This window comes from Ostrinia nubilalis, chromosome 13 (genome assembly GCF_963855985.1).
Source record: "Ostrinia nubilalis chromosome 13, ilOstNubi1.1, whole genome shotgun sequence".
Classification (NCBI taxonomy): Eukaryota; Metazoa; Arthropoda; class Insecta; order Lepidoptera; family Crambidae; genus Ostrinia; species Ostrinia nubilalis.
In genome coordinates, this window is record NC_087100.1 from 9,381,543 (window position 1) to 9,404,582 (window position 23,040).

Genomic DNA, 23,040 nt, shown 5'->3' on the forward strand with positions numbered 1-23,040 from the left:
AGATCGATAAGATAAAATATCTTTCATTCACGGATTGCATACTGATTTTAGTTCCCGATAAATCCGCTGCCATATGTCCTCGGTCACCTGTAGAGAAAGCAGTTGACTAGAATTTATCATATTAAACCAACAAGCATAAGCAAAATCATTATAAACGCATGTTTATTTAGTTGCCACTTGTGGTGAATAAATTTTTCTTGATTTCCCTTTTCTGATGACTTATAAACACTGCGCCATCTATCCAAGAATAACAAAAGTTTTGACTCTACCGAGTTTTATCAAAGTTGTTGCGATAGCCAGCAGCGCTCTAAGCATTCACCAGTGCTGCCCTCTGTATAAACCGATTAACTTTACAAACCACCGTTTGTCATGGATTAGTGTATTTTACTATTCATGATAAGATGGTTCCGAAGATATATCGATAGAGGGAGCTAGTAGGTGGAGTCATAAAACTGTGGACAACTAATAGAGGTCTATAGCCACATGAAAATACCATCAAGTCGTATCAGGAAACTACTCCGAATGTATTGATTTAGTATTACGCCATAAACATTTTTATGCTTATAACATTTAGGCAGCAATTCCTCAGCTCAAATTCTTAATAGATTGCGCTAATAACGTTTAGCGATTCACACAACACTATTGTGTAACTGATACTGTTGCTTTAGAGTTCATTTCGTAGTCATGATATAACTTAGGTTTTTCCTGGGAATTGCGTTAGTATATTTCCATGGGCCAAAAATGCGTAGTTCTATGAATACTTAGATAGGGCAAGCACGTACTTATGTGTCCGCCATTTTGTTACGTCAGTGAAGGAACGTGAGGCACCGTTGGTGCGGCGGCGCTGGCGCAGGAATTTCATTGATAACTTACGGGAGCGGGACGCAAGCTAGGCCGGGACCCGGGCCCGCTGTCTCCGACCTATTAATTAATAACACACTGTTTGCGCCATCTGCATTTTAATTTATTGATATTGAACGTAATGCTCCACTTACGATTTGTACCAAACAAAGGGCTATTTAAACAAACGACACTCTATTACGACACTTAATTCTATCATCTTGCGCTCGTGCAATCGCTTATTCGGAGAATTTATGTAAGTGTCAGACATAAAATAATTAATACAGATTTAATTTGGAATTGGAGTGCACTCGTGTAAAGTGCTATCGAACTGGATTCAAATACTTGTCCTATTATTTTTACATGGAAGATTGCTCATCGTTGTTCTGTTATATTTTTAGGTTTCAGTATAAATATCCCGTCTACTTTTTGTTAAAGATAAAACGCCGTAGAGAATTGTCACGTCTCGTCTCATCGAATGTTTGGCATAAGCCGTCACACGCCTACTTACCTCGTTGGCATGGTGATCTCGTTTCTGGCAACAAGAGTTAATTCTGCCTATTTCATTATGAAACGTTTGAATAGCGCCGGTCGTTCTATGGCAAATTAGAGATGTTGCAAGTTTTTTCGCCATTCATCGGCGACTTTAAACTTTTTCTGTGTGCACAAAGCGAGTAAGTCGAGACGGCCGAGGGGCCCGCCGGTGAAGGTGTCCGAGAGAGGAGCGAGGAGTAGCGAAATGAGTGTATTGGCAACGTCGGTTCATTTGTAGTTGCGCCGAGTCGAGCCAAATCGCGTGGCGGCCGCGGGGCATCGACCCGGCGGCGCAGACGTAGCCGTCACCGCCGCCGCCGCCGCCGCCGCCCGGTGAAACTATTTCACTGAAAAATCTGCCGGCGCGACGTATCATTGAAGTCAACCTTGACGATTTGTCGCGTCGTCTATACCGACGCGTGGGTGCCTCCCGAACATATTCATAACCGTTAAACATTGCCACCTGTCACTAATGTACTTGTTAACAAGTACATACAGCATCTGAGTACCTTAGTAATGATTGGCAATTTCTTATTGGGTTACGTTAACTCTTATATTTGTGTGCTCACATTCAAAAGTCATTGGCACGGTCATTATTTAATTGTGTTCGTTCTAATTATAATATTTACAGACCGTTGCCGCGTTGGCATTTAACGATTTACTAAAATTAAGAAATAGCTATATCATACAATAAAAAACATATTATTCGTATTACGAATAACAGTAATGAATAATTTAATAAGTGTGGGCAGGCATAGGGAGCAGTTAAATATGCTTAAACACTAGTTTAGCCTCCTTGATTGATAGCTTCCTGATGCACTCAAGCTAGACTCGTAAAATGATAATGGCGCCTAATTACCCACCGATTTGAATTTTCATTCATTGTTACCTTCGAGTGACGATAGCTAGAATATTGCGTGTTTAATTAGACTTGGTTATTATGCTTTTGTGGCCGATGTGTAGAATTCTTTGATAAAAAATGTACTTTAGTGTTTGAGATCATTTTGGTGGTACATTATGATACATATTTTGAATTTAAGTCAGTAATTTGACGTTTCGATGGACCAAAAAGTTAATAGTCATCCAATTCAATTAGACTAAAGAACTTCGATACAAACACTAACTTGTTTCAGTAGTGACATCAATCCTTAGGTCTGAGAAGAGAAACCTTAGTCAAATACCAAACCTTTTAAAAAAAATAACACTGGTCAATATAATAGGTCTCACCCTAGTCCATAATGTGAGACTATTATTTGACAGAAGACCGTGGGATCACCTAAATAAGTTCTTCCTCTGTAGATAGCTCTATCATCTTCTTCTCCAGCCTTGGTATGATGCCCAGGCAACCCGTATGAATGGGAGGCATTTCCCTTTTCCAGATCAAAACCTTTTCACGGAGAGATTATAGTAAATTTGTAGGTAGGATATTATACATAGTTTGGCAGGATTATCTGTTTGCCAGTCTATTCATGATACCTCTATGGTTAGGTAACCTCTAGATACTAATTTAACTTGAATATTTGGTTTACCTACTCGTTTCAATCACAGTCATTGATTTTGTTCTTTGATATTTTGTCTAAATATTGAAAAACCAATCAAAAGCCTCAATTTATACTTGAGATAGAAGATAGAGTTTTGAGCTTCGATCTGTAATGTAGAGCATAGGTATGGAATAGATTGAAAATGAGTTAATATTCATAATTTAAGTACGTTTTGATAGTTTGTACTTTCATTCCGCATTATTAGTATGTTTTGTAAATTGCCAGGTCTCTTCTTTGTGATCCCTCAAATAATGTTATGAATTATGGATGCTATGCTTTTACCTGCTCTACATGTGCAAAAAGACCCTTACATTCCGAGCACTGTTCATTAATCAATCCCAAGCTTCAATCTCCCGAATATTTGTGATTTTGTGTTGTCTCGTCAGGACCGGGTATATAAATAGCCGTATGAAATTAAAAGATTCGCGACCGGGGTATCGGAATGCCGACCGCTCAGGGCGCGATGCGGCCGCCCCAGGTAATGGTCGGTAACGCTAACAAGATAACACTCGACGATTCCTTTGTTCCCGCCTGTTATGCAGATCGCCCCCTGCCTTATTATACGAATAATTGCACCTCTCTGTAACGAGCTAACGTTTTGTTAATTACACTCCAACTTGCGGTCAGCGCCGATACGTATTTTGTCGTTCTCAACCCATTAATTGTCTTTCGCCGACAACGTGACGATGAGCATTGTAATTGGTCAATAAGCTATTGTTAGGTAAATATGCACTCTGGTGCGTTTGTTGTATGTTTTACAATCTTTACGAGTATCTAGACTGATATTCATTCATCAGTACTGTTATAATCATTTAACAGTTCTGTAAACTGAAAGCGCCGCTCTATATTTTCGGGTAGTCAGTCACACATTAGGGGTTCACTGCGCAAACCGATTTAATCTATAATACAATCGATTGAAGAAATATCACAAATCTTGAATAATAGGACACAAAATAAATATAACCACTAAGGCTCTCACATAGTTCGTTGCGAATGTACTTACTTTCTACCTGACTTGCAGTCTGACACACAAAAGTTGCAGCTTCTAACAGCTTTCAATCGAAGCTTTTTTGTATGATTAGATTTAGTTTAGGTCTTCTAAAGTGGACCGTAAAGAAAAAAACAGACGCGAAGAACTCGACTTACATTGAACCCGAAACTGATTGATGTTTCTGTGTCCCGCGCGTGCTATTTATTCTTTATTTCACCGAATAAAAGTTGCGGTCTTAATACTCGGAAGCATTTCACTGTTACTGCATGAGGAAAACTGCATCGGAGGTAGACGTTCGTAACGATGGCAAGCGATAAGGCAGCGGAGTTAGCGCGAGTCGGGAAGGCTCGCGGGGCGCGGCGGGCGGCGGGTGGCGCCCGCGCATAATGGGAGTCGGCAACCGCTTTGTACCGCCGCTGTTATTATGCAGATTAACACCGCCGGGAATTTGTTCAAATAACGTAACAAGCGCTCCTCCCGGCGCCGGCGCCGCTCGCGCCGCGGTAATTTACGATTCGAGCCTCGAGAATGTGTCGGCGTTGGCTCCTTCCACGGATTTCGGACCCGTTTTGTCGATTTTATGCTACGCCTCCTCCGAGAATTCACGCCGTAACACGTATACAATATAGTCGAGGAATTTAAATTTAAGTTAGAGGTGACTTTGGGATGAAAAATATTGCAGTTTTATTTTTGTTTGATGCTCGCATGTTTATTTGAAAACATTGGTATGCCGTGAAATTAAGGTTTGTAACACAATCCGACTTGAGTTCCATTTGTGTCCAATCAAAAAAAAATATCTTAATAGTTTCCTCTCTTGGTCCGATAGAAAGCGCCTCTAGAGAAAATTCGTTATTTCATTATGCTTTTCTTATTCCACATCTGTAAACCTAACATCAGTTTATTGGTTTGTGCTATAATTACTCCTTTTATTTTGATACAATTAAGACTTCTCGATTTATTTTCGAAACTATCAATTATACGATCAACTCCTCTATCACATCTGTGACTTCTCAAACAGCGAGTCCAAAATCGAATCATTTGTATAAGACCCCTTCTATCCACGCACTCAATCAGGCAGTACCTGGGAATGGCACTAGAAAGAGTTTTCCTCTCGGAAAATGCCGTTGGTCGTTGTAAAATGTAGCGCGCGGGCGGCGGGGCGGGGAGGTCAGTGGGGCCGGACGCCGGCCGCATTCCTGCGGAGCCTGCGGCCCTCCGGCGGACCTCGCTAGCGTCGCCTGTGTCAAGGCCTGTGTGCTTGTTTTCAGGAGTCTTATGCCCGTTTACACCATCAATCCCTCATTTTTAAGTGACCCCTATGAAAACAAAATTCCTGTTATGTGTTACCATAAGGGTCACTTAATTTGGGATTGATTGTGAAAACGTGCATTAAGGACTTATTTTTCATCCCCTGTTTCAGTCGTCACTTGCTGGTAAAATCCCTTAAAGCTTGGGATCTCACGAACTGCAACTTTTGGTTTCACATGTCTTGGCGTACGAAGTTAGTCAAAATAGTTACCTATATGGCAGATAAACTGAAACTTTATCCGGTGAAATTGACTTTATTATGATATGACGCTAAAGGATTGATTCTAAACGAAAACTGTTATGTATTAATACAGGTGACAGCATAGCAGGCTATCATTCTGCAATCTGCATCTTATGTCATTGCAAATAAGTGCTATTTTGGATTTAGTAATGTGCTACCGACTCTACCAACGGCATTAATTTACAAATCTTGACATAAATAATGTAAAAACAAGTTTTGCATTTCTTGATAAGTTTTCCCCGGTGTTTTCCGCTAAACTTGTAGAAACCGTTTACATCAATGCAAAGCGATTCCCTCAAGATACGTCACAATACGATAATCACCTATTATTTAACTGAAGAAAACTGAAAAAGATTGTTATTAATGAATATTTCGTTTCGTTCGTTACCAGAAACATATTCTTTCAGTAACTGGTTTTTCAAAATAACAGCTTACCCTTTTTTTGTAAAATTATAAAGCTTATTCCATTCAACCCAAGACATCAAACTATTTGACTAGCTGCCCAATTTTTATTGACAAGATTGAAATCCGGGGTCAAGTAGGTTTATTCAAAACTGCAAACGTTGATTATTGTGTTTGTGCATTATGTTACCTTACACGTGGTTTCTGTTTTAGTTCACGATTATGTCAATTAAGTACTGCGTTTATTTGAATACACAAAATATGTTGATAATGATTATTAAGTAAATGCTTAAGGATATCAATTACAAACAATGCGCGAATTCAGTTACAAAAATAAGCACTGACAAAAAATCAATTGGATAATGTCGTATTAAAAATCGCTTCAGAGGCGTAACGATGTTTTGAAATGATTAACATCTTGATAAATGTGACATCTCGTTAACGAATTCACCCTTGACACGCCGAAGCGTTTGACACGTGAGCGTTGCGAGGAGGATCCGGGCGAATGAGGAGTGCGGACCCGGTGGAACGCTGCACTTGTTTTTACGCAGGCGCAGCCGCGCACGCGCCGCGTGGTGCATGACCCCATTGGAATGTACCACGTGCACTAGGCACTGGAATGCGCAACTGTTTGCTTTTTCATTTTTTTTTTCACCGCCGCCGCCACAAACAATACCTTTTCATACTATTTCATAACGAATTCTTTACTAACGCGATACTTTCTAAAACAGTCGCTCGGGTTTACGTATTGACATTTTTTTACTTTGTTCGATGGAATGCGCTATGGTAAAGGTGGGGCGGTGTGGCTAAACGATCGTGCCGAAATGTTTGATCAATTTACAACAATTTGTTAATGGTTTACCCAGCATTGTAGTTTAGGAATGACGATATCATGAATGTCTTTCTCACAAAAGAAAAGAGATTTATTAAGACAACTTAACTGCTGGGTTTTATGTGGCTGCATTGATTGATCTCTAATAAGATACACGGTTGACACAATACATCAATCACATGCTCACATCAATTCAACTCTACCATCATGGTAACTAATTGTGTAAAACAATTATGGCGTTTTCCGAAAAGTTATTGAAACGTTTTCTGTATCGCAATAAACTGAAAAATGTCTGAAAACACATCAAACCTCAATAACGTACCTAATTTTGAAATAATAATCGTGGGAAACTTAAGTTTCATAAGTAGGTAGGTAGGTATTCGGTTACCAACAATGCGCCACGAAAATATCTGATCCTAGCGAACTACACAGCCGGTATTCGTGGTACGGGAAGTGTCGTTAGCGAAATCATCCTAGCCATTCCGGCACTTCCTTGGCGCCTTTGCCCGAAATAGAGGAGTTCAAACGTTCATAAACCGGCGGACAGGCGGAAGTGACGCGGCGATGCCGGAAGAAGCGCCCGCGCCGGCTCGGTGCCGCTCTAGATGCGCTTTTACGATTTCCTGTGCGCCGGCCGCCGGACGCGATCGCCTGCGCTAAGATTGAGGCATGGGCATGCCTAGAATGGTTGGGGGGCAGGGGGGTTCAGCTGCCCACCCCTGGAAATTGTGTGCTCGTACCTAAAGTACCTAAAAACTGACTTGCCTCCATCTGCCAGGACCTATATTGAGGTGCAAATTCTACATTGGATTCCACATAAGGTGAATTTGTGGCCGTTTTGGCGCACTGCCTTTATGATACGATTATTGAGATGAAATACTGAAGGACGAGGCTATTGATTGAACTGAAGTTGGAATGTTATTTTCAGAATGTTTGCTTAAAGGGATATATAAAACTATCATTATTTGATTTAAAATGAATGAATAGGTGTTACATGTCTTTTCCGCAATTCAATATCAACAGCAAAACAATTTTTTGCCACGCTTTCAAGCTAACTCCATATCAAAAGGTATTAAACCGCATTTCCTTAGAATTTCAGTTGCAACGGCGCCATGCGATTATAGTCAACCCTTGTTATTTTCCTTGTACCGAGCCTTGTTATCGATGCATTCTAACTTCTATGAAAGTCGTGTACGTCAAATGTTCGGTTACATAAATCTTATCTGTGGCGCTGAAGTGGTTTATTGTAACAATTATTTGTATGCGCAGGCGCCGCCGCGCGTCACGGCGCGCCCGCGTCATACGCGCCATAATTGCCCGTTGTGCACGCCATAACTCAATGCGTACAATCAGGGGGTTGATGTTGATGACAGGGTAAATAACAGCGAATTGCTTTTCGTGATGTAGTAGGTACTTAGGTGTTTCAAGTTTTTGTGTAGTTGTTGCATATCGTTTTGTAAAGACATTATTGACGTACCTATGTACCTACTAATTATATGTATTGCATTGGCACCTGTGCGTTTGTAACTTGTTTGTGTTATATTACATCATGAAATGTTACTTTGCAGTAAATTCTCCAATTTGTATTTATTTTCCTAAAAGAAAGCAGGATTTTCGGGTATATTGTAGAACGCTGAAATTGTTACAATGGAAGTAACTGAACATGTTTACTGCTTATCATACACCTATTGATCTTTAGACGTATGTCTCCGATCTTCTTGAAAACATTTTAATTTTTCATGCAAAATTCTCGCCCATATTAAGTACTACATGAGAGTATAATTCGCTGTATAAAGCAAAATATATTATCTGACACCAAAGGTCTTGATGGACAAGATTCTGGTAGTTTCAATCATGTCCAACATAAAATCTTTGTTTTCATAAATAAAGGAATTAATGAGGCATCGTGGCTTTTTATAGGCATTGCTCATTTTAGTTACACAAATAATTACAACGTCCGCCACAGGAAAATGCGCCTGCTATTTTTATGAATTAAGCGTGAGTCATGATTGTTTACCTGGGCTGGTTCTCATCATCTGCATAAGTTTTCCGAGTATTGCATGAGTAAATTATATGATTGTGAAGTGAGTAAATCTGTGATAAGTCCGCGAGTTGCCGCCCTTGACATCTTCGGTGAATGAATGGGTGAGCAATGCGCTGGCGCCTTTGTGCTCATGTCCTGCGAGCGTAATGATCATATTTAGCACTTTGATCGTGTGCCACGGGCAGATACTGCATTATGTGTAAATGCACGTTTCGATAAATGCATTTTCATGTGTCGGCATTGGATTTCACCGGTGATTTGTTCGTTTGATGTTTCAGTTTCTTTACTTTTTTAAATTAGTTTTGCTGAGTAGAACCGATTAACAATATAAAATTTAGGCGCCTGTATAATAATATCTAAATAATCTTCTTTAGAATTAAACTTATTTCTATCACATTTAGCCTTCATTTTGGTCACAGTGTAGGTACTTGTATAATTAAATGCCTCTCAGAGATTAAACGAGTATAAAATCTTTTAAATCTCCGATTTCCCGTCACGGCTTTCTAATTAGGTCGTCAATTGTTGTGTGATATCGATAATAGCCATCCCGAATCGAGAAGCATATCGATTAAGCAATTATCGACGTTGGCCGCGGCGTCTTTGCCGCCCAGGCTGCCGCTGCGTGGGCGCAATGACGTGTCCCATTCATAATTCACCTGTTCAACATGCGACCGGTACCTCCTATAGTGTGTGACCACTATCTCCTCGCTCCCAGTATCTTTTTTAATTACATATTATCTCAAATCTTTTAACTGTAGGTGATTTTAAAGCAAGAGATGAAAGCTTGACTCTACATAGATTTTTCAGGATGTGTTTGTTTATACTGAAATGTTATGATTTTTGTTAATGTCAATGCATAATTGACCTGAAATGTACAGTATTTTGATGAAAGTAAACGTTTTTGTGAATGTTTCTCTCGGAGCTAACTTCTCGAGATATTCTAGTACCTAATTCCTTCACCAATAGAAAACTACAAAGTCAACAAGTTCTTGTCGCGTAAGCTTGTTTCTTGAGCTCATAGTAGATTCGAAATGTAGAGCCGCGGGCAAAGACGAGTGAATTAGTCTAGTAAAACCACTAATCCACTGGTCTCAGGATGTCCTATAGTATAAGTATGTACTGATGTACTTCGAAAGATTTCCTGTATCTTCGTATGTTCTTAATTCCACAACGGTGAATCTTCCCATCACTACACGTTTGTCGCTGTACATTGATCGCTGAGTAATCGCGAAGGCTTGCAAGGAATGCATTTGAAGGAAATCCGCATTGGCGCCGTTTACGCTCACCTACATACCTGTTTGTAGTACAAGTCGCATGTTGCTCACGAATGACATCATGCGCATACTGATGCCTCGAAGGGCCGAAACTAAGTGACTTTATCTTCATAAATGTTTCATGAATACAAATCTACGGGCAATCGCAAGTAATGCTACGTACTAAAGAATAATTGAATTGCCTGATAGGTTTTAAGGTAGGCCTTTGTTGCTGAAGATTATTGCTCCTTAGGCTTCAATATCTGTGTAAAATCACACTATAGAATTTAATCATTATGACATGCTGAACCTCGAGCTTTTATACCATGCTAAAATCATTGCTTTTATTTACAGTAAAGCTTTAAATCTTATTTTTACAGAACGTTCAGGACTACTTAGATAGGTAGGTACTTGAAAGATATGCATGGAGTTTTCGTATTCGTAGTAGTTTCTACTTATAAATAAGTACTCGTATAAAACCGGGACTGATTGCAATGCTGAATAAATAGTAAAATAAAATATTATCAGCAGTGTTCCTTAAACATGTTACTATCTTGACTGCCTACTCGACCTTACCGGTTTGAATAATCTTGAATAAAACCTTTGATGAGTAAGCAGATAACTATTCGCAATTAAACTATAGGAAGGAATAAATACCTAAACCATGACGATTATGTATTATGTATTCGAGATATCGTTTATGTAAAGGTTCGGTATGAATATGTATAGACTGTTAAATAGATTTTAGATTAATCGTGTGTACATGACTCTATCTTGTATGACTAAGAGCAGAAACATGTCGTCCTTAAGTACATTCTATGCACAAGGACTGCCTCTGCATGCTAATCATAACATGATGTATGTTGACAGCTTTCTGAGGATTCTTGGAATTCGCGTGCACTATTCGTAAATTTATCGTGACCCTCAAAGGTTTATTGAAGTTATCTTTAAATATTTCTGAGCAAGTTTTTCAAACAGTTGGTGTAAAGTTCGTTCGTTTGGTAGTTTTGATGTAACTTGTTAGATACTAACAGTAGATAGAGTTCAATTCTGTTTCTTATAAATTTGAAAAAAAAAAAAACAATACAATAACTATGTTTTGTAGGTAGTTTAATATACATTTCTCATGTGTTGATCAATTGAACATTTTTCAGCAGAATTGAACTTTTTTAAGAATCAGCAAAATTAAATTATACTTTTCCTGTTAGAAGTTGCCCGCAATAATGCAGATCAAAATTAGAGTAAAATATTAAAATGATGCCTCCTTGTAACATATCAAAGTCTTTCGTAAATAGACAATAATTATTTAGACACTTACGGTACATTTTTCAAGTTTTCAGCATCAAACCCGTTTTATATTTGACAATATTTCAAGCAATTAGTGCCAAAACTGTTCTTTTCATGAATTAGAAGAATGTAAAAATTTGATGTTACATCGGTCGGAGCGTTACATCGGTTTTGATCAAAGGTTCCTAAAATACGTCGTCGGTGTTATGCGAATTGTTTTGGCGAGTCCTCGTGCAGCCGCGGTCAGACGGCGAGACAGTCCCAGCCATGCGACCTTATTAGTGAAATTAGAATGCGGCTGTGTTTACATTTTTCGCCTTATTGTGAAATTTTTGGCGAGAGTCCAGATTGTGACATTGAATAAACTGCTCATCACATACTTTGGAAGTGCAATGTCTGGGCGGGCGGGTATTATGCGTGTCTGGGACTCTTGGTGTATTTTTATACGTTTTCTCGCAACAACTTGTATATTTTTGCCGCTGATAACACTTTAGATTTGAATATCATTCGGTTACAATATGTTTTCTCGAAATATCGAAAATTTTGTTAAAACAAAAGTAGGTAAGTCTAATTCCTGCGGTTCTTGTTATGGGCGAATATTTCGCCGTTCCCATTTCGTACGATGATAAAAGTTTTTTTCGTAGAAAGTCATTATTCACTTGATATATTTAGCTTTCTTGCTATTGTAATGTGTATAAGCGGATGTGACTAAGCGTAACGGTATCGGGCGACAATGCTCTATTCTCGTATTGGTTGCTAGATTATCTTTTGGCTGTTAGGGTGACTCGATAACACATTTTCTAATGGTTGGGTAACGAAATTCATTAATAATATGAATGAAGCTAAACATAAAGTTGAATAATGTTAACCTGTTTCAACTATGGCCAGGGCTCGGAACTCGGACACGGTTGTCGTGCCTAACCGCATTCCATTTAGTTCGTAATAAGAAAGTACTTATAAAATTTACAGCTAACGCGCTCACTACTTTATTGGATCTGTGTGTTTTTATTATACGACAAAATGTAATGGGTTTTCTACTTGGTTTGCTATTGAGATTCAGTAGCAACGGAGAAACGTCGCGGCGTCGTTGGTGTGCCCAAATTGATTTGTTTTTATGTATCTCCACCAAATTAGATTTATTTCAGTCGGGGTTTTAGTAACGAACAAGTCAAATAGACAAATCCTTAAAAGGAATGAGCACTGCGTGCGGCTCGGACACACAAAGAGTTAACGGTAACGCACCTCGCCACCTGACTCGACAAACAACCTGTGTTTCTCACAGGAAACCGGCGATCGATCAAATCACATCGCCCAGTATGCAAACAGACGCATCGGTAGATATGCTGCGCCGAAAGGAGCGCTCATAGCGAGCGAGTGGGACACCGATATGCCGGGTGACGGGCGTGAGATGGAACGCACCAAGTCCGGCATCAAATCCGTGCGCGTGCGCTTACGAATTGCATTCCCATACAGGGTAACGGCGCTCGTTCGCCTTTCTCGTTCTCGCCTAAGGCATTGTGGCGTTTTCTCGCTCTCGCCACATGAATGGAGGCGCCATGGAATGCGGTCGCGTGACGTGCGCGGCGCCGACGCGATCTCGTTGCACTTTACCATAGGGCTAGTTCTACCATTGTACTTTTGCCGTACATTCTAAATCGCTGCTTTGTGTAGAATATGCGCGGTATCGCCAAGTGCTGAATCTTCGTTTGTTTCGCAAGCTTCATGTCAATTTTCTCGGTATTTAGGTTTGTAGGATTCGTTATCTAAAGTTTCTAGCTTGGTCAGTCTTTGCAGAATTTCTGCGCATCGTTTGTTTCAGAGTTGTTTTGACCTGTTCAGGATTTTGAAACTTATTAAAGTAGGCTTTCAGTCGCATATCGGGGGGCTTGTACAACGACCGTCGCTGCGGTAGGCAGCGCCAGCACGCGGCTGGCTGCCCGCAAGGAGGCGGCGAGGTTGATGGACCACTTACCTCAACCGGTCCGTGGTAGCCTTCCACTTCACCACAAACAACCAGAACCTCTCTTCTAGTAAATATCACAACGAGAATTAATTTTATTTCGAATAATTTCAATAAATTCCGACATATAATTAACATTTACTGGATTCTTGAATGTTGATCGTTTGATTAGTCATTTTAATGATGCCTTTTTACAGTTAGTGATCTGAATGCGGCATAAATTTTGTTTGGCAATCGGTTGTCGTTATTGATGCCCGCACTGTCCCGCGCGCTAATGTCCTGTATCGATGGCGCTCGCCGCCCGCTCAAGAATTCGTCGGCTCTGCTTGTAATCTTTTACGCTTTCCAATGTTGATTATTAATTGCTCTCTCATTCAATAGATATTACATTCCGATCGCTCGTCTCATATCTGTGAATGGTGTAGGTATTATTTTTAATCAGAAACTTATTTGTTTATGGACGTTTGAAGCGCCGTTATTGTTTACTTTTTACGCCTGTCATTCCTTCCATATTTGTATTTTAAATAGATAATGAATTATGTTTTTGAATGGTCAAATTCTTGTCTGTTAACTTTTATGATTATAGGTAGTCGATTTTAGGTGCCTATTATATTTTTATGCGCACTATTATTATGTTTGATAAAATCAAATAAGCGGTATAGTAATTAAGTAGACTAATAACGCGCCCTGCTGGGAACGTGTCGAATGCGAAACTTTCCACGACAGCCCGGCGCATTGTAGCCAATCAACGGCCGGTGGAGCAGAGCCGAGATGTATCATGTGTGTATCTTGCGTATCCTCGAACGCGAGAGCTTTATGTAGAGCACGTCTCATTTCAGCGCGCGTCCTTTTCAGCCGACTTTTTCCTCAAGCACCAGCCGTCTGGTGGGTTCGTGAGTAGGTATTGAAGTGTTCTTACTAATTATTTATTTATACTGTGATCGGGCCGCCGTCACTGCGACTCAAACATAATTTTCACAAGTAACGGTCGTCGGCCGCGCCGATATACAGTGTCGCCGACTGGCAATATGCTCTATTATATTTATGACTTTTGCTTAACATCGATTAACATTTTATTTATAGAAATCATTTTCAGTCACGTTTCAATAGAGTCACAGTGCATCTTGAAAACTTTATTGTAATGACGAATTTATTGCATGAGTTAAGTATAATAAATTAATTTAGGTAAACTTATATTATCAATCAGCATTTTTTTTAAATGGTATTCGTTGTACTTATGAAACAGATACCTTGCCTGAAAAGTAAAGCCGTATTTACATTATTAAATGATTGTTTTATTTCGCAGTATCTACATATTACGCATGCACTGCGATGCATAACTCATGTCGGAACTCATTAGACTAATAAGTATTTATCCAAGATGTAAATACGACCAAACTCTTCAAAATGTCATTCAAAAGAAAAGGAATAAACAACGGAATTAAAATCTCTACATTAGTCTCTAAACTTAGATATATTTATAAACGCACCTCCCAAATAACAAAAAGTCGTCCCAAGTCACAGCTATTAAACATTTCGTGTAAACGTTTCCAAACGAGACTGCTGATTGCAAAGTAATCGTTACTTAATATGCAATTTTAATCTAAGTGGAGCACCGTTCGCGTGAAGCTGTCGTGTCGGAACACCGAGCGATGCAAGAGGCTGCTGTTAGCCTCCCATGCGGAGCCCCGCTGTCTGGCAGCCGGCGCCCCCGCCCGCCGCCCGGCCCCCGCCTGTCATACCTAGCGCAACTACCTCGCACTGCCACTTCATCTACCACCGCATACTACAAAGACACGTCGACATTCCTTTTTGCCACTTCTAAGGTTGACCAACTGAAAACCTTTCAGCCCATTGTAAGCCCCGACTCCGCTCGAGCATTCTTGTCCCAATTGTCTCGTTTCGTTGTTACGACAACTCTAATGTCACTTCTTTGATAAACATTTGGCTTTGTCAATTCACAAGAATTTGTCTCCACATTGTAATCTTTGTCTACCAAGCACTACGCTGCCTACTCGTTTACTTTTGAAAACTTGTTTTTAGAACAAAGAAATACAATTCTGCAACTAGGTACCTGTTATAAAGTATATTTATGTATGTAAATACATGTGTTTCGGTAACGTTTTTAAACGTATTCGACATGTTTGTTGGGATTTCCAATCAATTACAAAACAAAGAGGTTACAATGCTCACTGTATAAATACTAATAACAAATACTGAAATCGAAATGTAATTACTCACTGAGAAACGATTGATGTTCAGATAATAAATTATTGCTTCCACTGATATCGTCTTAATTCAAACCATCAAAAAACGATCTTCGTTATAATTAAAAAAAAATCTATAACGAATCATCGGTGAGCGTAAGCAAGCTTGTCAAATGGTGTGAACATTATATGAAGTGTCTATGTATTATAATTAGGACGTGTGAGTAAACATGTGTTTCTCACGATTAATCCAACGATCGCGGACATGCGAGTCTGTGTTCTCGGCCTTTGTTAGATGACAACACTCCACTTCCCAAATGTTCTAGTCTCACGTGAATTAGCCATATTAACATTACTCATACATTATAGTCGAGTCTGCACGTTAGACTGTATCCGGTGCTTATCAATTAAAAATAGGCATTGAACCACGATCTGACCAAGGATTCTCGTGGCTCGGCAGCTGCGAGGGCGATCTGGCGTGCGAGCCGGCGCGTCCTAGAGATGGATAGAGATTATACTTAGTTGATTGCGCATATTATTGGAAGGCTCTAATTGAACAAGTGTAGTGATGGTAGCGGGTGCGACCTCGGCCTGAGCGGCTCCGATTGCGACAACGGCTGCCGCGAGGTTATGCAAGTGGTCGATGGAAATTCCGGTGTCGCAGTATCGGCAAGTGTGCGGGCTTAGAGTCCTGTGCGTGCGCACTGCTCGCGAGGCCGCGGCATGAATGGAGCTTCGGTATGTAGGTCACGGTGTCGTCAATGGGCCGCCGCGGCTGGGCCCCGCGCAGCCGCCTCTTGCGCCCCCATCGTGCCGTGAAAGTTGCCACTACTTTCGCGACTGTCGCTCAAATGGACGCAACAATCTACACTCTAACGCTCGAAAACTAAGTCACTTTTCGACCGACGCTTTCGAACGTTCACATCCGCTTCGGGTTTTCGTGCATGTCTCGGTGACTTTCTGCGGTCGCCGAAGCGGCGCCTCTATTGTCGGTGCGCACAGGGTCGCAATTGGTGTGCGCTTCTGAAAATTCGGCCGCGCCGTATGATCGTGCTTAGGAATTCACTTCCGGGTAGGTCGGAAAGTGAAATGGACTCGTCTGTGATGTAATTGGAATTCGGATGTATCCGGAGTCAGCGTTACTCCGTTCACTTATAAAAATTTCTATAGATATTAGTAAGTTGACATAATAGGCCGCGCGCGCAACCGTTTCCGTGACACACTAAACAATTAAAGCGATAGAGCGTAAGATGAATTTTTTTTCTTACTCTTCGACATTCTTACTCTTTATTATAAAGCTTTAATAAACTGCCACTTAGTTCCAGTCCCGAAATGCGAAATTAGGCCGCTATAAGTATACTTACATAAACTGTTTTATTTCTCAGAAAGTTTGAACAATAGGTGACATAATCTTATGCAAATTACCTCTCTGAGGCAATAAAAAGGACATTTACATGTCAAAGTACACACGTTGTCCCAAATAATTTACTCTATGTTCGTCCGCATTCCGCGCCGCCCGCCGCACGTATTTCGCCCTCGTTGCCGCCCAAGCTGTATAACGAATAACGCATAGTTTCAGTCATTATTAACGGTGTATTGGTTGATATACAAATGATGTGTCTGTATTTTTTTCCCTTATTTGGATATCAATGCTCCACTTGGTCTAGTCAGGGGCACTTAGTAAGGTAGAGCTCACATCCGCCTTTAGGAAGTTAAGACCTACACTATGTTAGCGTAGCAAACGTAGGAAAATGTAAGATTGCGAACTTTTTCCCAACAACCTCAAAAATGTAACGATTAGTAGAAATAAATTCCTTTCGCTTAAAATTATGACCAAAATTCTAAATTAAAACTAGCATTCCTTCTGTAAGGTCAGAGAAAGGCCCAACGTAGCCATCGTTCGCACAAACGATTTATCTTTGCCGTAATTCGATACATCAATTGATTGGGAAAATGCGACCATGGAATCGATGTTTATTGTGTAACTTGTACGTACAGTCAGAGTCCAATATTTCTTGACACCCAAAGCTAATAAGTTCGCAACACGTCTTTGATGCAATTGGAATAAGGTTGTGTTACTTATCAATTTTTTGGCCACTCTGGGTGTTATGAACTATTTGACGCTGACTGTACTTCGATCCGGTAACGAAATAACTTTATTCAAATGGAATTTGCAACAAATTGATGTTATGCCAATAGCTCTCGTAATCAGTATGAAGCAGTTAACATTTTTGTACATTTGAAAAGGTTATTTATAACATAATAACCTAATACGTTACAACCAAACTAAGTAGGTAATATCTTTGTTATATCGACTTGTTGAAGTGCATCTTTATTCTTATTATTGCATATCTATTTTTTGCTTTCATTTATCATTGAATTTCATTCGTTTTGAGTTTATATCAAACTCAGAACCATTTTCTATGAAGCAAACCGTTTGGGCCCCTAAAATCAGTACCTACACATCTAAGTTTTATTTTTTTCAATCTCAACTCAAAATAACTCGTAAAGCAATTTTTATAGACGACAAGACTTCAGCCAAACTATGGCTCTTTAGACATTTGTAATAGATGCGATTATTATATTTATTTATTTATTTTATTTGGTGCACAAAACAGGGACACAACCACAACATACAAAGCGTCTAAAGCAGGTTACACAGCATAACTTGTTGCAGCTCCAATAACAAGTGCACACAACATACAAATCGAGTTAACAATATACATAATACATAAATTATAAATAGAAAAATAATTATGTACAAAAAGATAAAATCTGCTGTGCTAAAAATTAAATTAGAAATTAACGCATACTACTATAAAAGATGCGACTCTGCTTGGCTTGATGTGCTCTCGTCTGTACCTACAAGTTTCTGAAGGAAAACTAAAAATCGTGTGTCAATACTCGCACTCAAGATAGGTTATTTGTGCGGCGAAGGGCTAACAGTAATCAAATCAGACCATTGCTGTTGAAAATTAACTCCTATTGCCACTATAAAAGATTTAATTAGCTTGATCTGCTGTCGTCTCCACAAAAAGTTTCTGAAGGAAAACTGAAAATCGTGTGTCAATAAATGCTCGCACTCAAGATAAGCAAATCAGACCATTGCTGTTTAAAATTGTTGGCCCATTTGTTGTCCTGAAGCAGTGGTAGGGTTTAATACTGGGACGTGTAAAAGTGCTTTTTTTAAGCCTATTTATAGAAATAAATGAGTTTCTTAAGAGTTTTTAGCTCCTATTCCCGCGTTAAAAGATTCAATTAGCTTGATCTGCTGTCGTCTCTACAAAAAGTGTCCGAAGGAAAACTGAAAATCGTGTGTCAATAAATGCTCGCACTCAAGATTGGTTATTTATGCGGCGAAGGGCAAACTGCATCGATCATTCAGTGTAACAGTAAGCACATCAGACTATTGTTGTTGAAAATTAGCTCCTATTGCCACTATAAAAGATTCAATTAGCTTCATCTGCTGTCGTCTCTACAAAAAGTGTCTGAAGGAAAACTGAAAATCGTGTGTCAATAAATGCTCGCACTCAAGTTCGGTTATTTATGCGGCGAAGGGCTAACTCAATTGATAATACAGTCAACAGTCAGCACATTAGGCTATTGTTGCCGAAAATTAGCGCCTGTTGACACTACTAAAGATGCCGGTGCACTTAGCTTGATGTTGTCGTCTGTATAAGAAGTGCCCGAAAGAAAACTGAAAATCGTGTGTCAATAAATGCTCGCACTCAAGATTGTTTAATTATGCGGCGAAGGGCTAACTCCATTGATCATTCAGTGTAACAATAAGCACACCAGACATTTTTTGTTCAAAATTAGTTCCTATTGCCACTATAAAAGATTCAATTACCTTGATCTGCTGTCGTCTCTACAAAAAGTTTCCAAAGGAAAACTGAAAATCGTGTGTCAATAAATGCTCGCACTCAAGATTGGTTATTTATGCGGCGAAGGGCTAACTCAATTGATGAACGGCGCGCGCGCACCGCCGGCGGACAGCTTTCACCGGCTCAAAGGCTCCGCTGTGCATGTTTATTAACTTAACCATTTTAACAGGAATTCCTGGCCTCGCTCTTGTAGGGTAGACATGTTTGTATTCTAATAAAATTCTCGTTAAATGAAAACATGATCGGGCGTCATGCGATGTTATGCGCGAGTAGCTTTTACACCTACTCGTAGCTTTTACATGTTCCCGTAAACTTTTTTTATTATGTTGAAAAGTAGAGAACTGTACATATTAGGAACTCATAACAATTTCCGACTCTTGATCATAGCTCTTTTTATAGCGGCACAAAATTTGTAAAAGCCCTTTTCTCTTTAAATAATTGGCTTACAATTTATAATTGTTTTACAAGTACCTAAAGATCGCATTTCAAATATTCACCTTTTAAGTAGGTACCTTATTTCGAAAAAGCTCTAAATATTTTCACTCTATGTGTTGGAAAATTTAACTTTTTGACGAAGATATGGTTGTTAACCTTGTAGTTTACCGTTTACGTAAATTTTACAGTCCAAGTGTAACGTTTTGACACATATTTTACTTGGCATGGTAATTGTAATCATAAAAAACTCGATTAAACGTTACAAGCACTGCCGAAAGTCGAACAATGACTTTTCCTGGTGGCAACATTGCTCGCAACTGGAACCATTAAAAGTTGGTTTTTATATGGCATTGTAACCTGGAATGTCATTTTTGTCTTTTTCTATATGAAAATCAGTTCATTACTTTTTATTTTCACCTTGTTTTACATCAAGGTGTTCATTTAATTGCAAAAATCTTAATATATACGATTAACATATTCAGTTAATAGTCACCACACATAATCGATAAGCTCTTTAAAACTAAACATAATTAATGCAAAATAAACTGTTAATATCTCCGATCAGCATACACATCAAACGAAATTGGACTAACATGCAAATACATAGTACACTATTACGCTTACGTAATACGTACGTCGGTAACCTTTACAGTAACAGTTGCGTTTAACGGTGACGGAGGCTGTACAGTTAGTCGCATTCCTAGAGCGGGGGGAGGGTGCAGGTGCAGGGAGGGGGCGGCGCCGGTGGAATGCGCCCGCGCATCTCCCTCGCGCTTTTAAGCCGGCCGTACACTCGAGCTGATTGAAACGCAATGGAGTGCAGTAGGACCAGTGGACCAGATGTCTGCGATAACCAATGAACACCCTTACTTAAACTACTCATATACTCTATGAGTTGATAATAATAGGTATCTTCCTACAGTCTTTTCATTAGAACAAAACAAAACAAAGACTTAAAATAACCTGTAGATAGTTATAATGGGTTAGAGATATCCATTTTCCTCTACAATTCATTCATTGATTAAAAGGGATAAGATACCTATATTGCTTTCCGTATAATAACTCATGTCTGGGATAAGGTATAAGAAGATGAAACAAGTCGAAAATCTTATTATCAATCTAACTAAACTTTGTCGTCAAGCACGGATTATTCTGGTTCTTCTTTGTTAGGTAAATCATTGTGGGCAGCATAATTATGGGCTACATTTGCAATCGATACTAAGTGAACCTATTGTATAAACCTTAATTGTACTTAAAGTATGTTGCATACCATCGGGAATATTGTCGTAGACCATCGCCTAGATATGGAATTTTACAAATATCATGATGAAAACTGAACATAGTTATAACCATTTGACAAGCAAAGGAGTTCTAGACAAATTATCCTTATTCATATCTAAATCTCTGAGATAACTAAAAAGTTTATCTCCCGAAAGCACTAAAATGAAAAAAAAAAATCGCTAAAAGCTCATAAAAACTTTACGACCAACGTTAAAATCGATTGACAGAAATCTATTTATCACTGATTCCTTTTAAACTAGTTGTCTAGTTTGATAAGAAATTGGTGTCATCACTGCAATGTCTACCAGAAAAACTGTATCTGTACATAAATTATATCGGGACTATTTATGTCGCTATTCCTTCCGCCCTCTCGTCCATTTTTGCGTGCCATTTCTCTACACAAGCACATCCCACCGTTTTAATTCTATCTGATTCATCACTAAAGATTTGTACCATTACCGTAGTTTTTATAAAGCCACCTGTTTAGGCGATGTCGCGAAGCAGCGCACGCGGCGTGGGCGGCGCCCGCCCAAGCGCCCGCAATGTAAACACACGCCGCTCGAGTGGCACGGGCTCAACAGTGCTCTTGTTTGCCGATTGAGACCTAATATGGCTTAAAGATGACAAACTGGAGTGGCTCAAGACGTCACTTGTGAATAATGAAAAACTTTTATGCTTTGTCACGTGTGTTTGAAGTTTATTTTCCATTGAATAGAATGGTAGCTGCTCTTCGTGCTAAAATGACGTATTTTTACCTTAACAAAAGAGATCCACTGCTGGACAAAGACCCTTCTTGCCTCATTTAACGCATCCCATTCTCAATAGCAATAGTAGTGGTGGGTGTTGTCAATCAAAATGTCAATCAATATCTGATGTATGAAATTTGTTTGTCCACAGAAATCTGGCACTTGGCATTGGCATCCAGAACTTCCCCGAGGGGCTGGCGGTCAGTCTGCCGCTGCAGGCCGCGGGCTTCTCCGTATGGAGAGCTTTCTGGTAAGTTCTGCTGAAATACAGTTACTAAATAGTTTATTGTTCAAACAGTCAAGCTACATGAACGGTAGGTATTAGGTTCTTACCTGTGGAATTTCAGTAATTGTCTTAGGGTGCAATAGACCAAACGAGTAAATATTAATCTCAGAATAAATCGTCAGTTTTGACGTATTTCCCATACTGTAACTGTCAATGTGCCAGTTATACCACAGAATAATAATAATAAGTATTGTTATACGAAGAGTTATTCTCGGATAAAAGTTTGGTTGAATCGGGACTTAAAGACCCACGAGTTCATACTTCTGCGCTATTTTTTTTGTTGTAATGTTTATTTACAGCTAAAACTTATGTTTGTACCTAAAATTTACTTTTTCGCCGTACACAGAGTACCTAATTACACAGGTAAACATAAACACCTAATGGTAATCGTCTCTTACATTAGTAATTTAGAACTGACAGTTTAATTATCAGTTGGTCTGTAACTGAAAACGCCATTGTCGTTTTGAATAGGTCAAGATAGAAGGCTATTACAAAATAGTTACCTAATGACAGACAGTCTTCATAACTTCTATTTTAATTCGTAGTTTCATTATGATTTAGGTTTTGTGTTTATGATAATTCGTTATAACATCTGATTAGGTTACGTTTTCACTTTACAAAGCCTATTTGTTCATTTTGTTCATTAATCTTCAATCAATAATTAATCTAACTCTAAATTAAAACGACATTCTATAGCTGTCAATTCGCTAGGTTAATCCTAGATTAAAGAAAGTTCCGCAAGTGTTTTCCTGGTTCAGTTTGCTGTCGGCTCTCTTTTGTAATCATGAGTACCAAACACTAATGCTAATTCTTGTTACGTATTTAAATTCATATCATTATGAACACGACGAACATTAGATTAGAGATCCGCCATTAGGTCTTGACATCAGCCGATAAGTATTTTGTTTTGAAGTGGTGGTAGAGCAAGCTACATTTGGGATGGGTATATTTGTAAGGGTGGATTCGAC

At 39.3% G+C, this 23,040-nt stretch overlaps 1 protein-coding gene across 1 annotated transcript in view; it reads left to right on the forward strand.

The window, feature by feature from the left end:
- Positions 1-23,040, forward strand: part of LOC135077612 (zinc transporter ZIP11) — a 50,119-nt gene that overhangs the window by 7,551 nt on the left and 19,528 nt on the right. Inside the window, exon 5 of the mRNA XM_063972164.1 lies at positions 21,938-22,036. Within this exon, the coding sequence (XP_063828234.1) occupies positions 21,938-22,036 (99 nt within the window). The remainder of the gene's footprint in view (positions 1-21,937; positions 22,037-23,040) is intronic.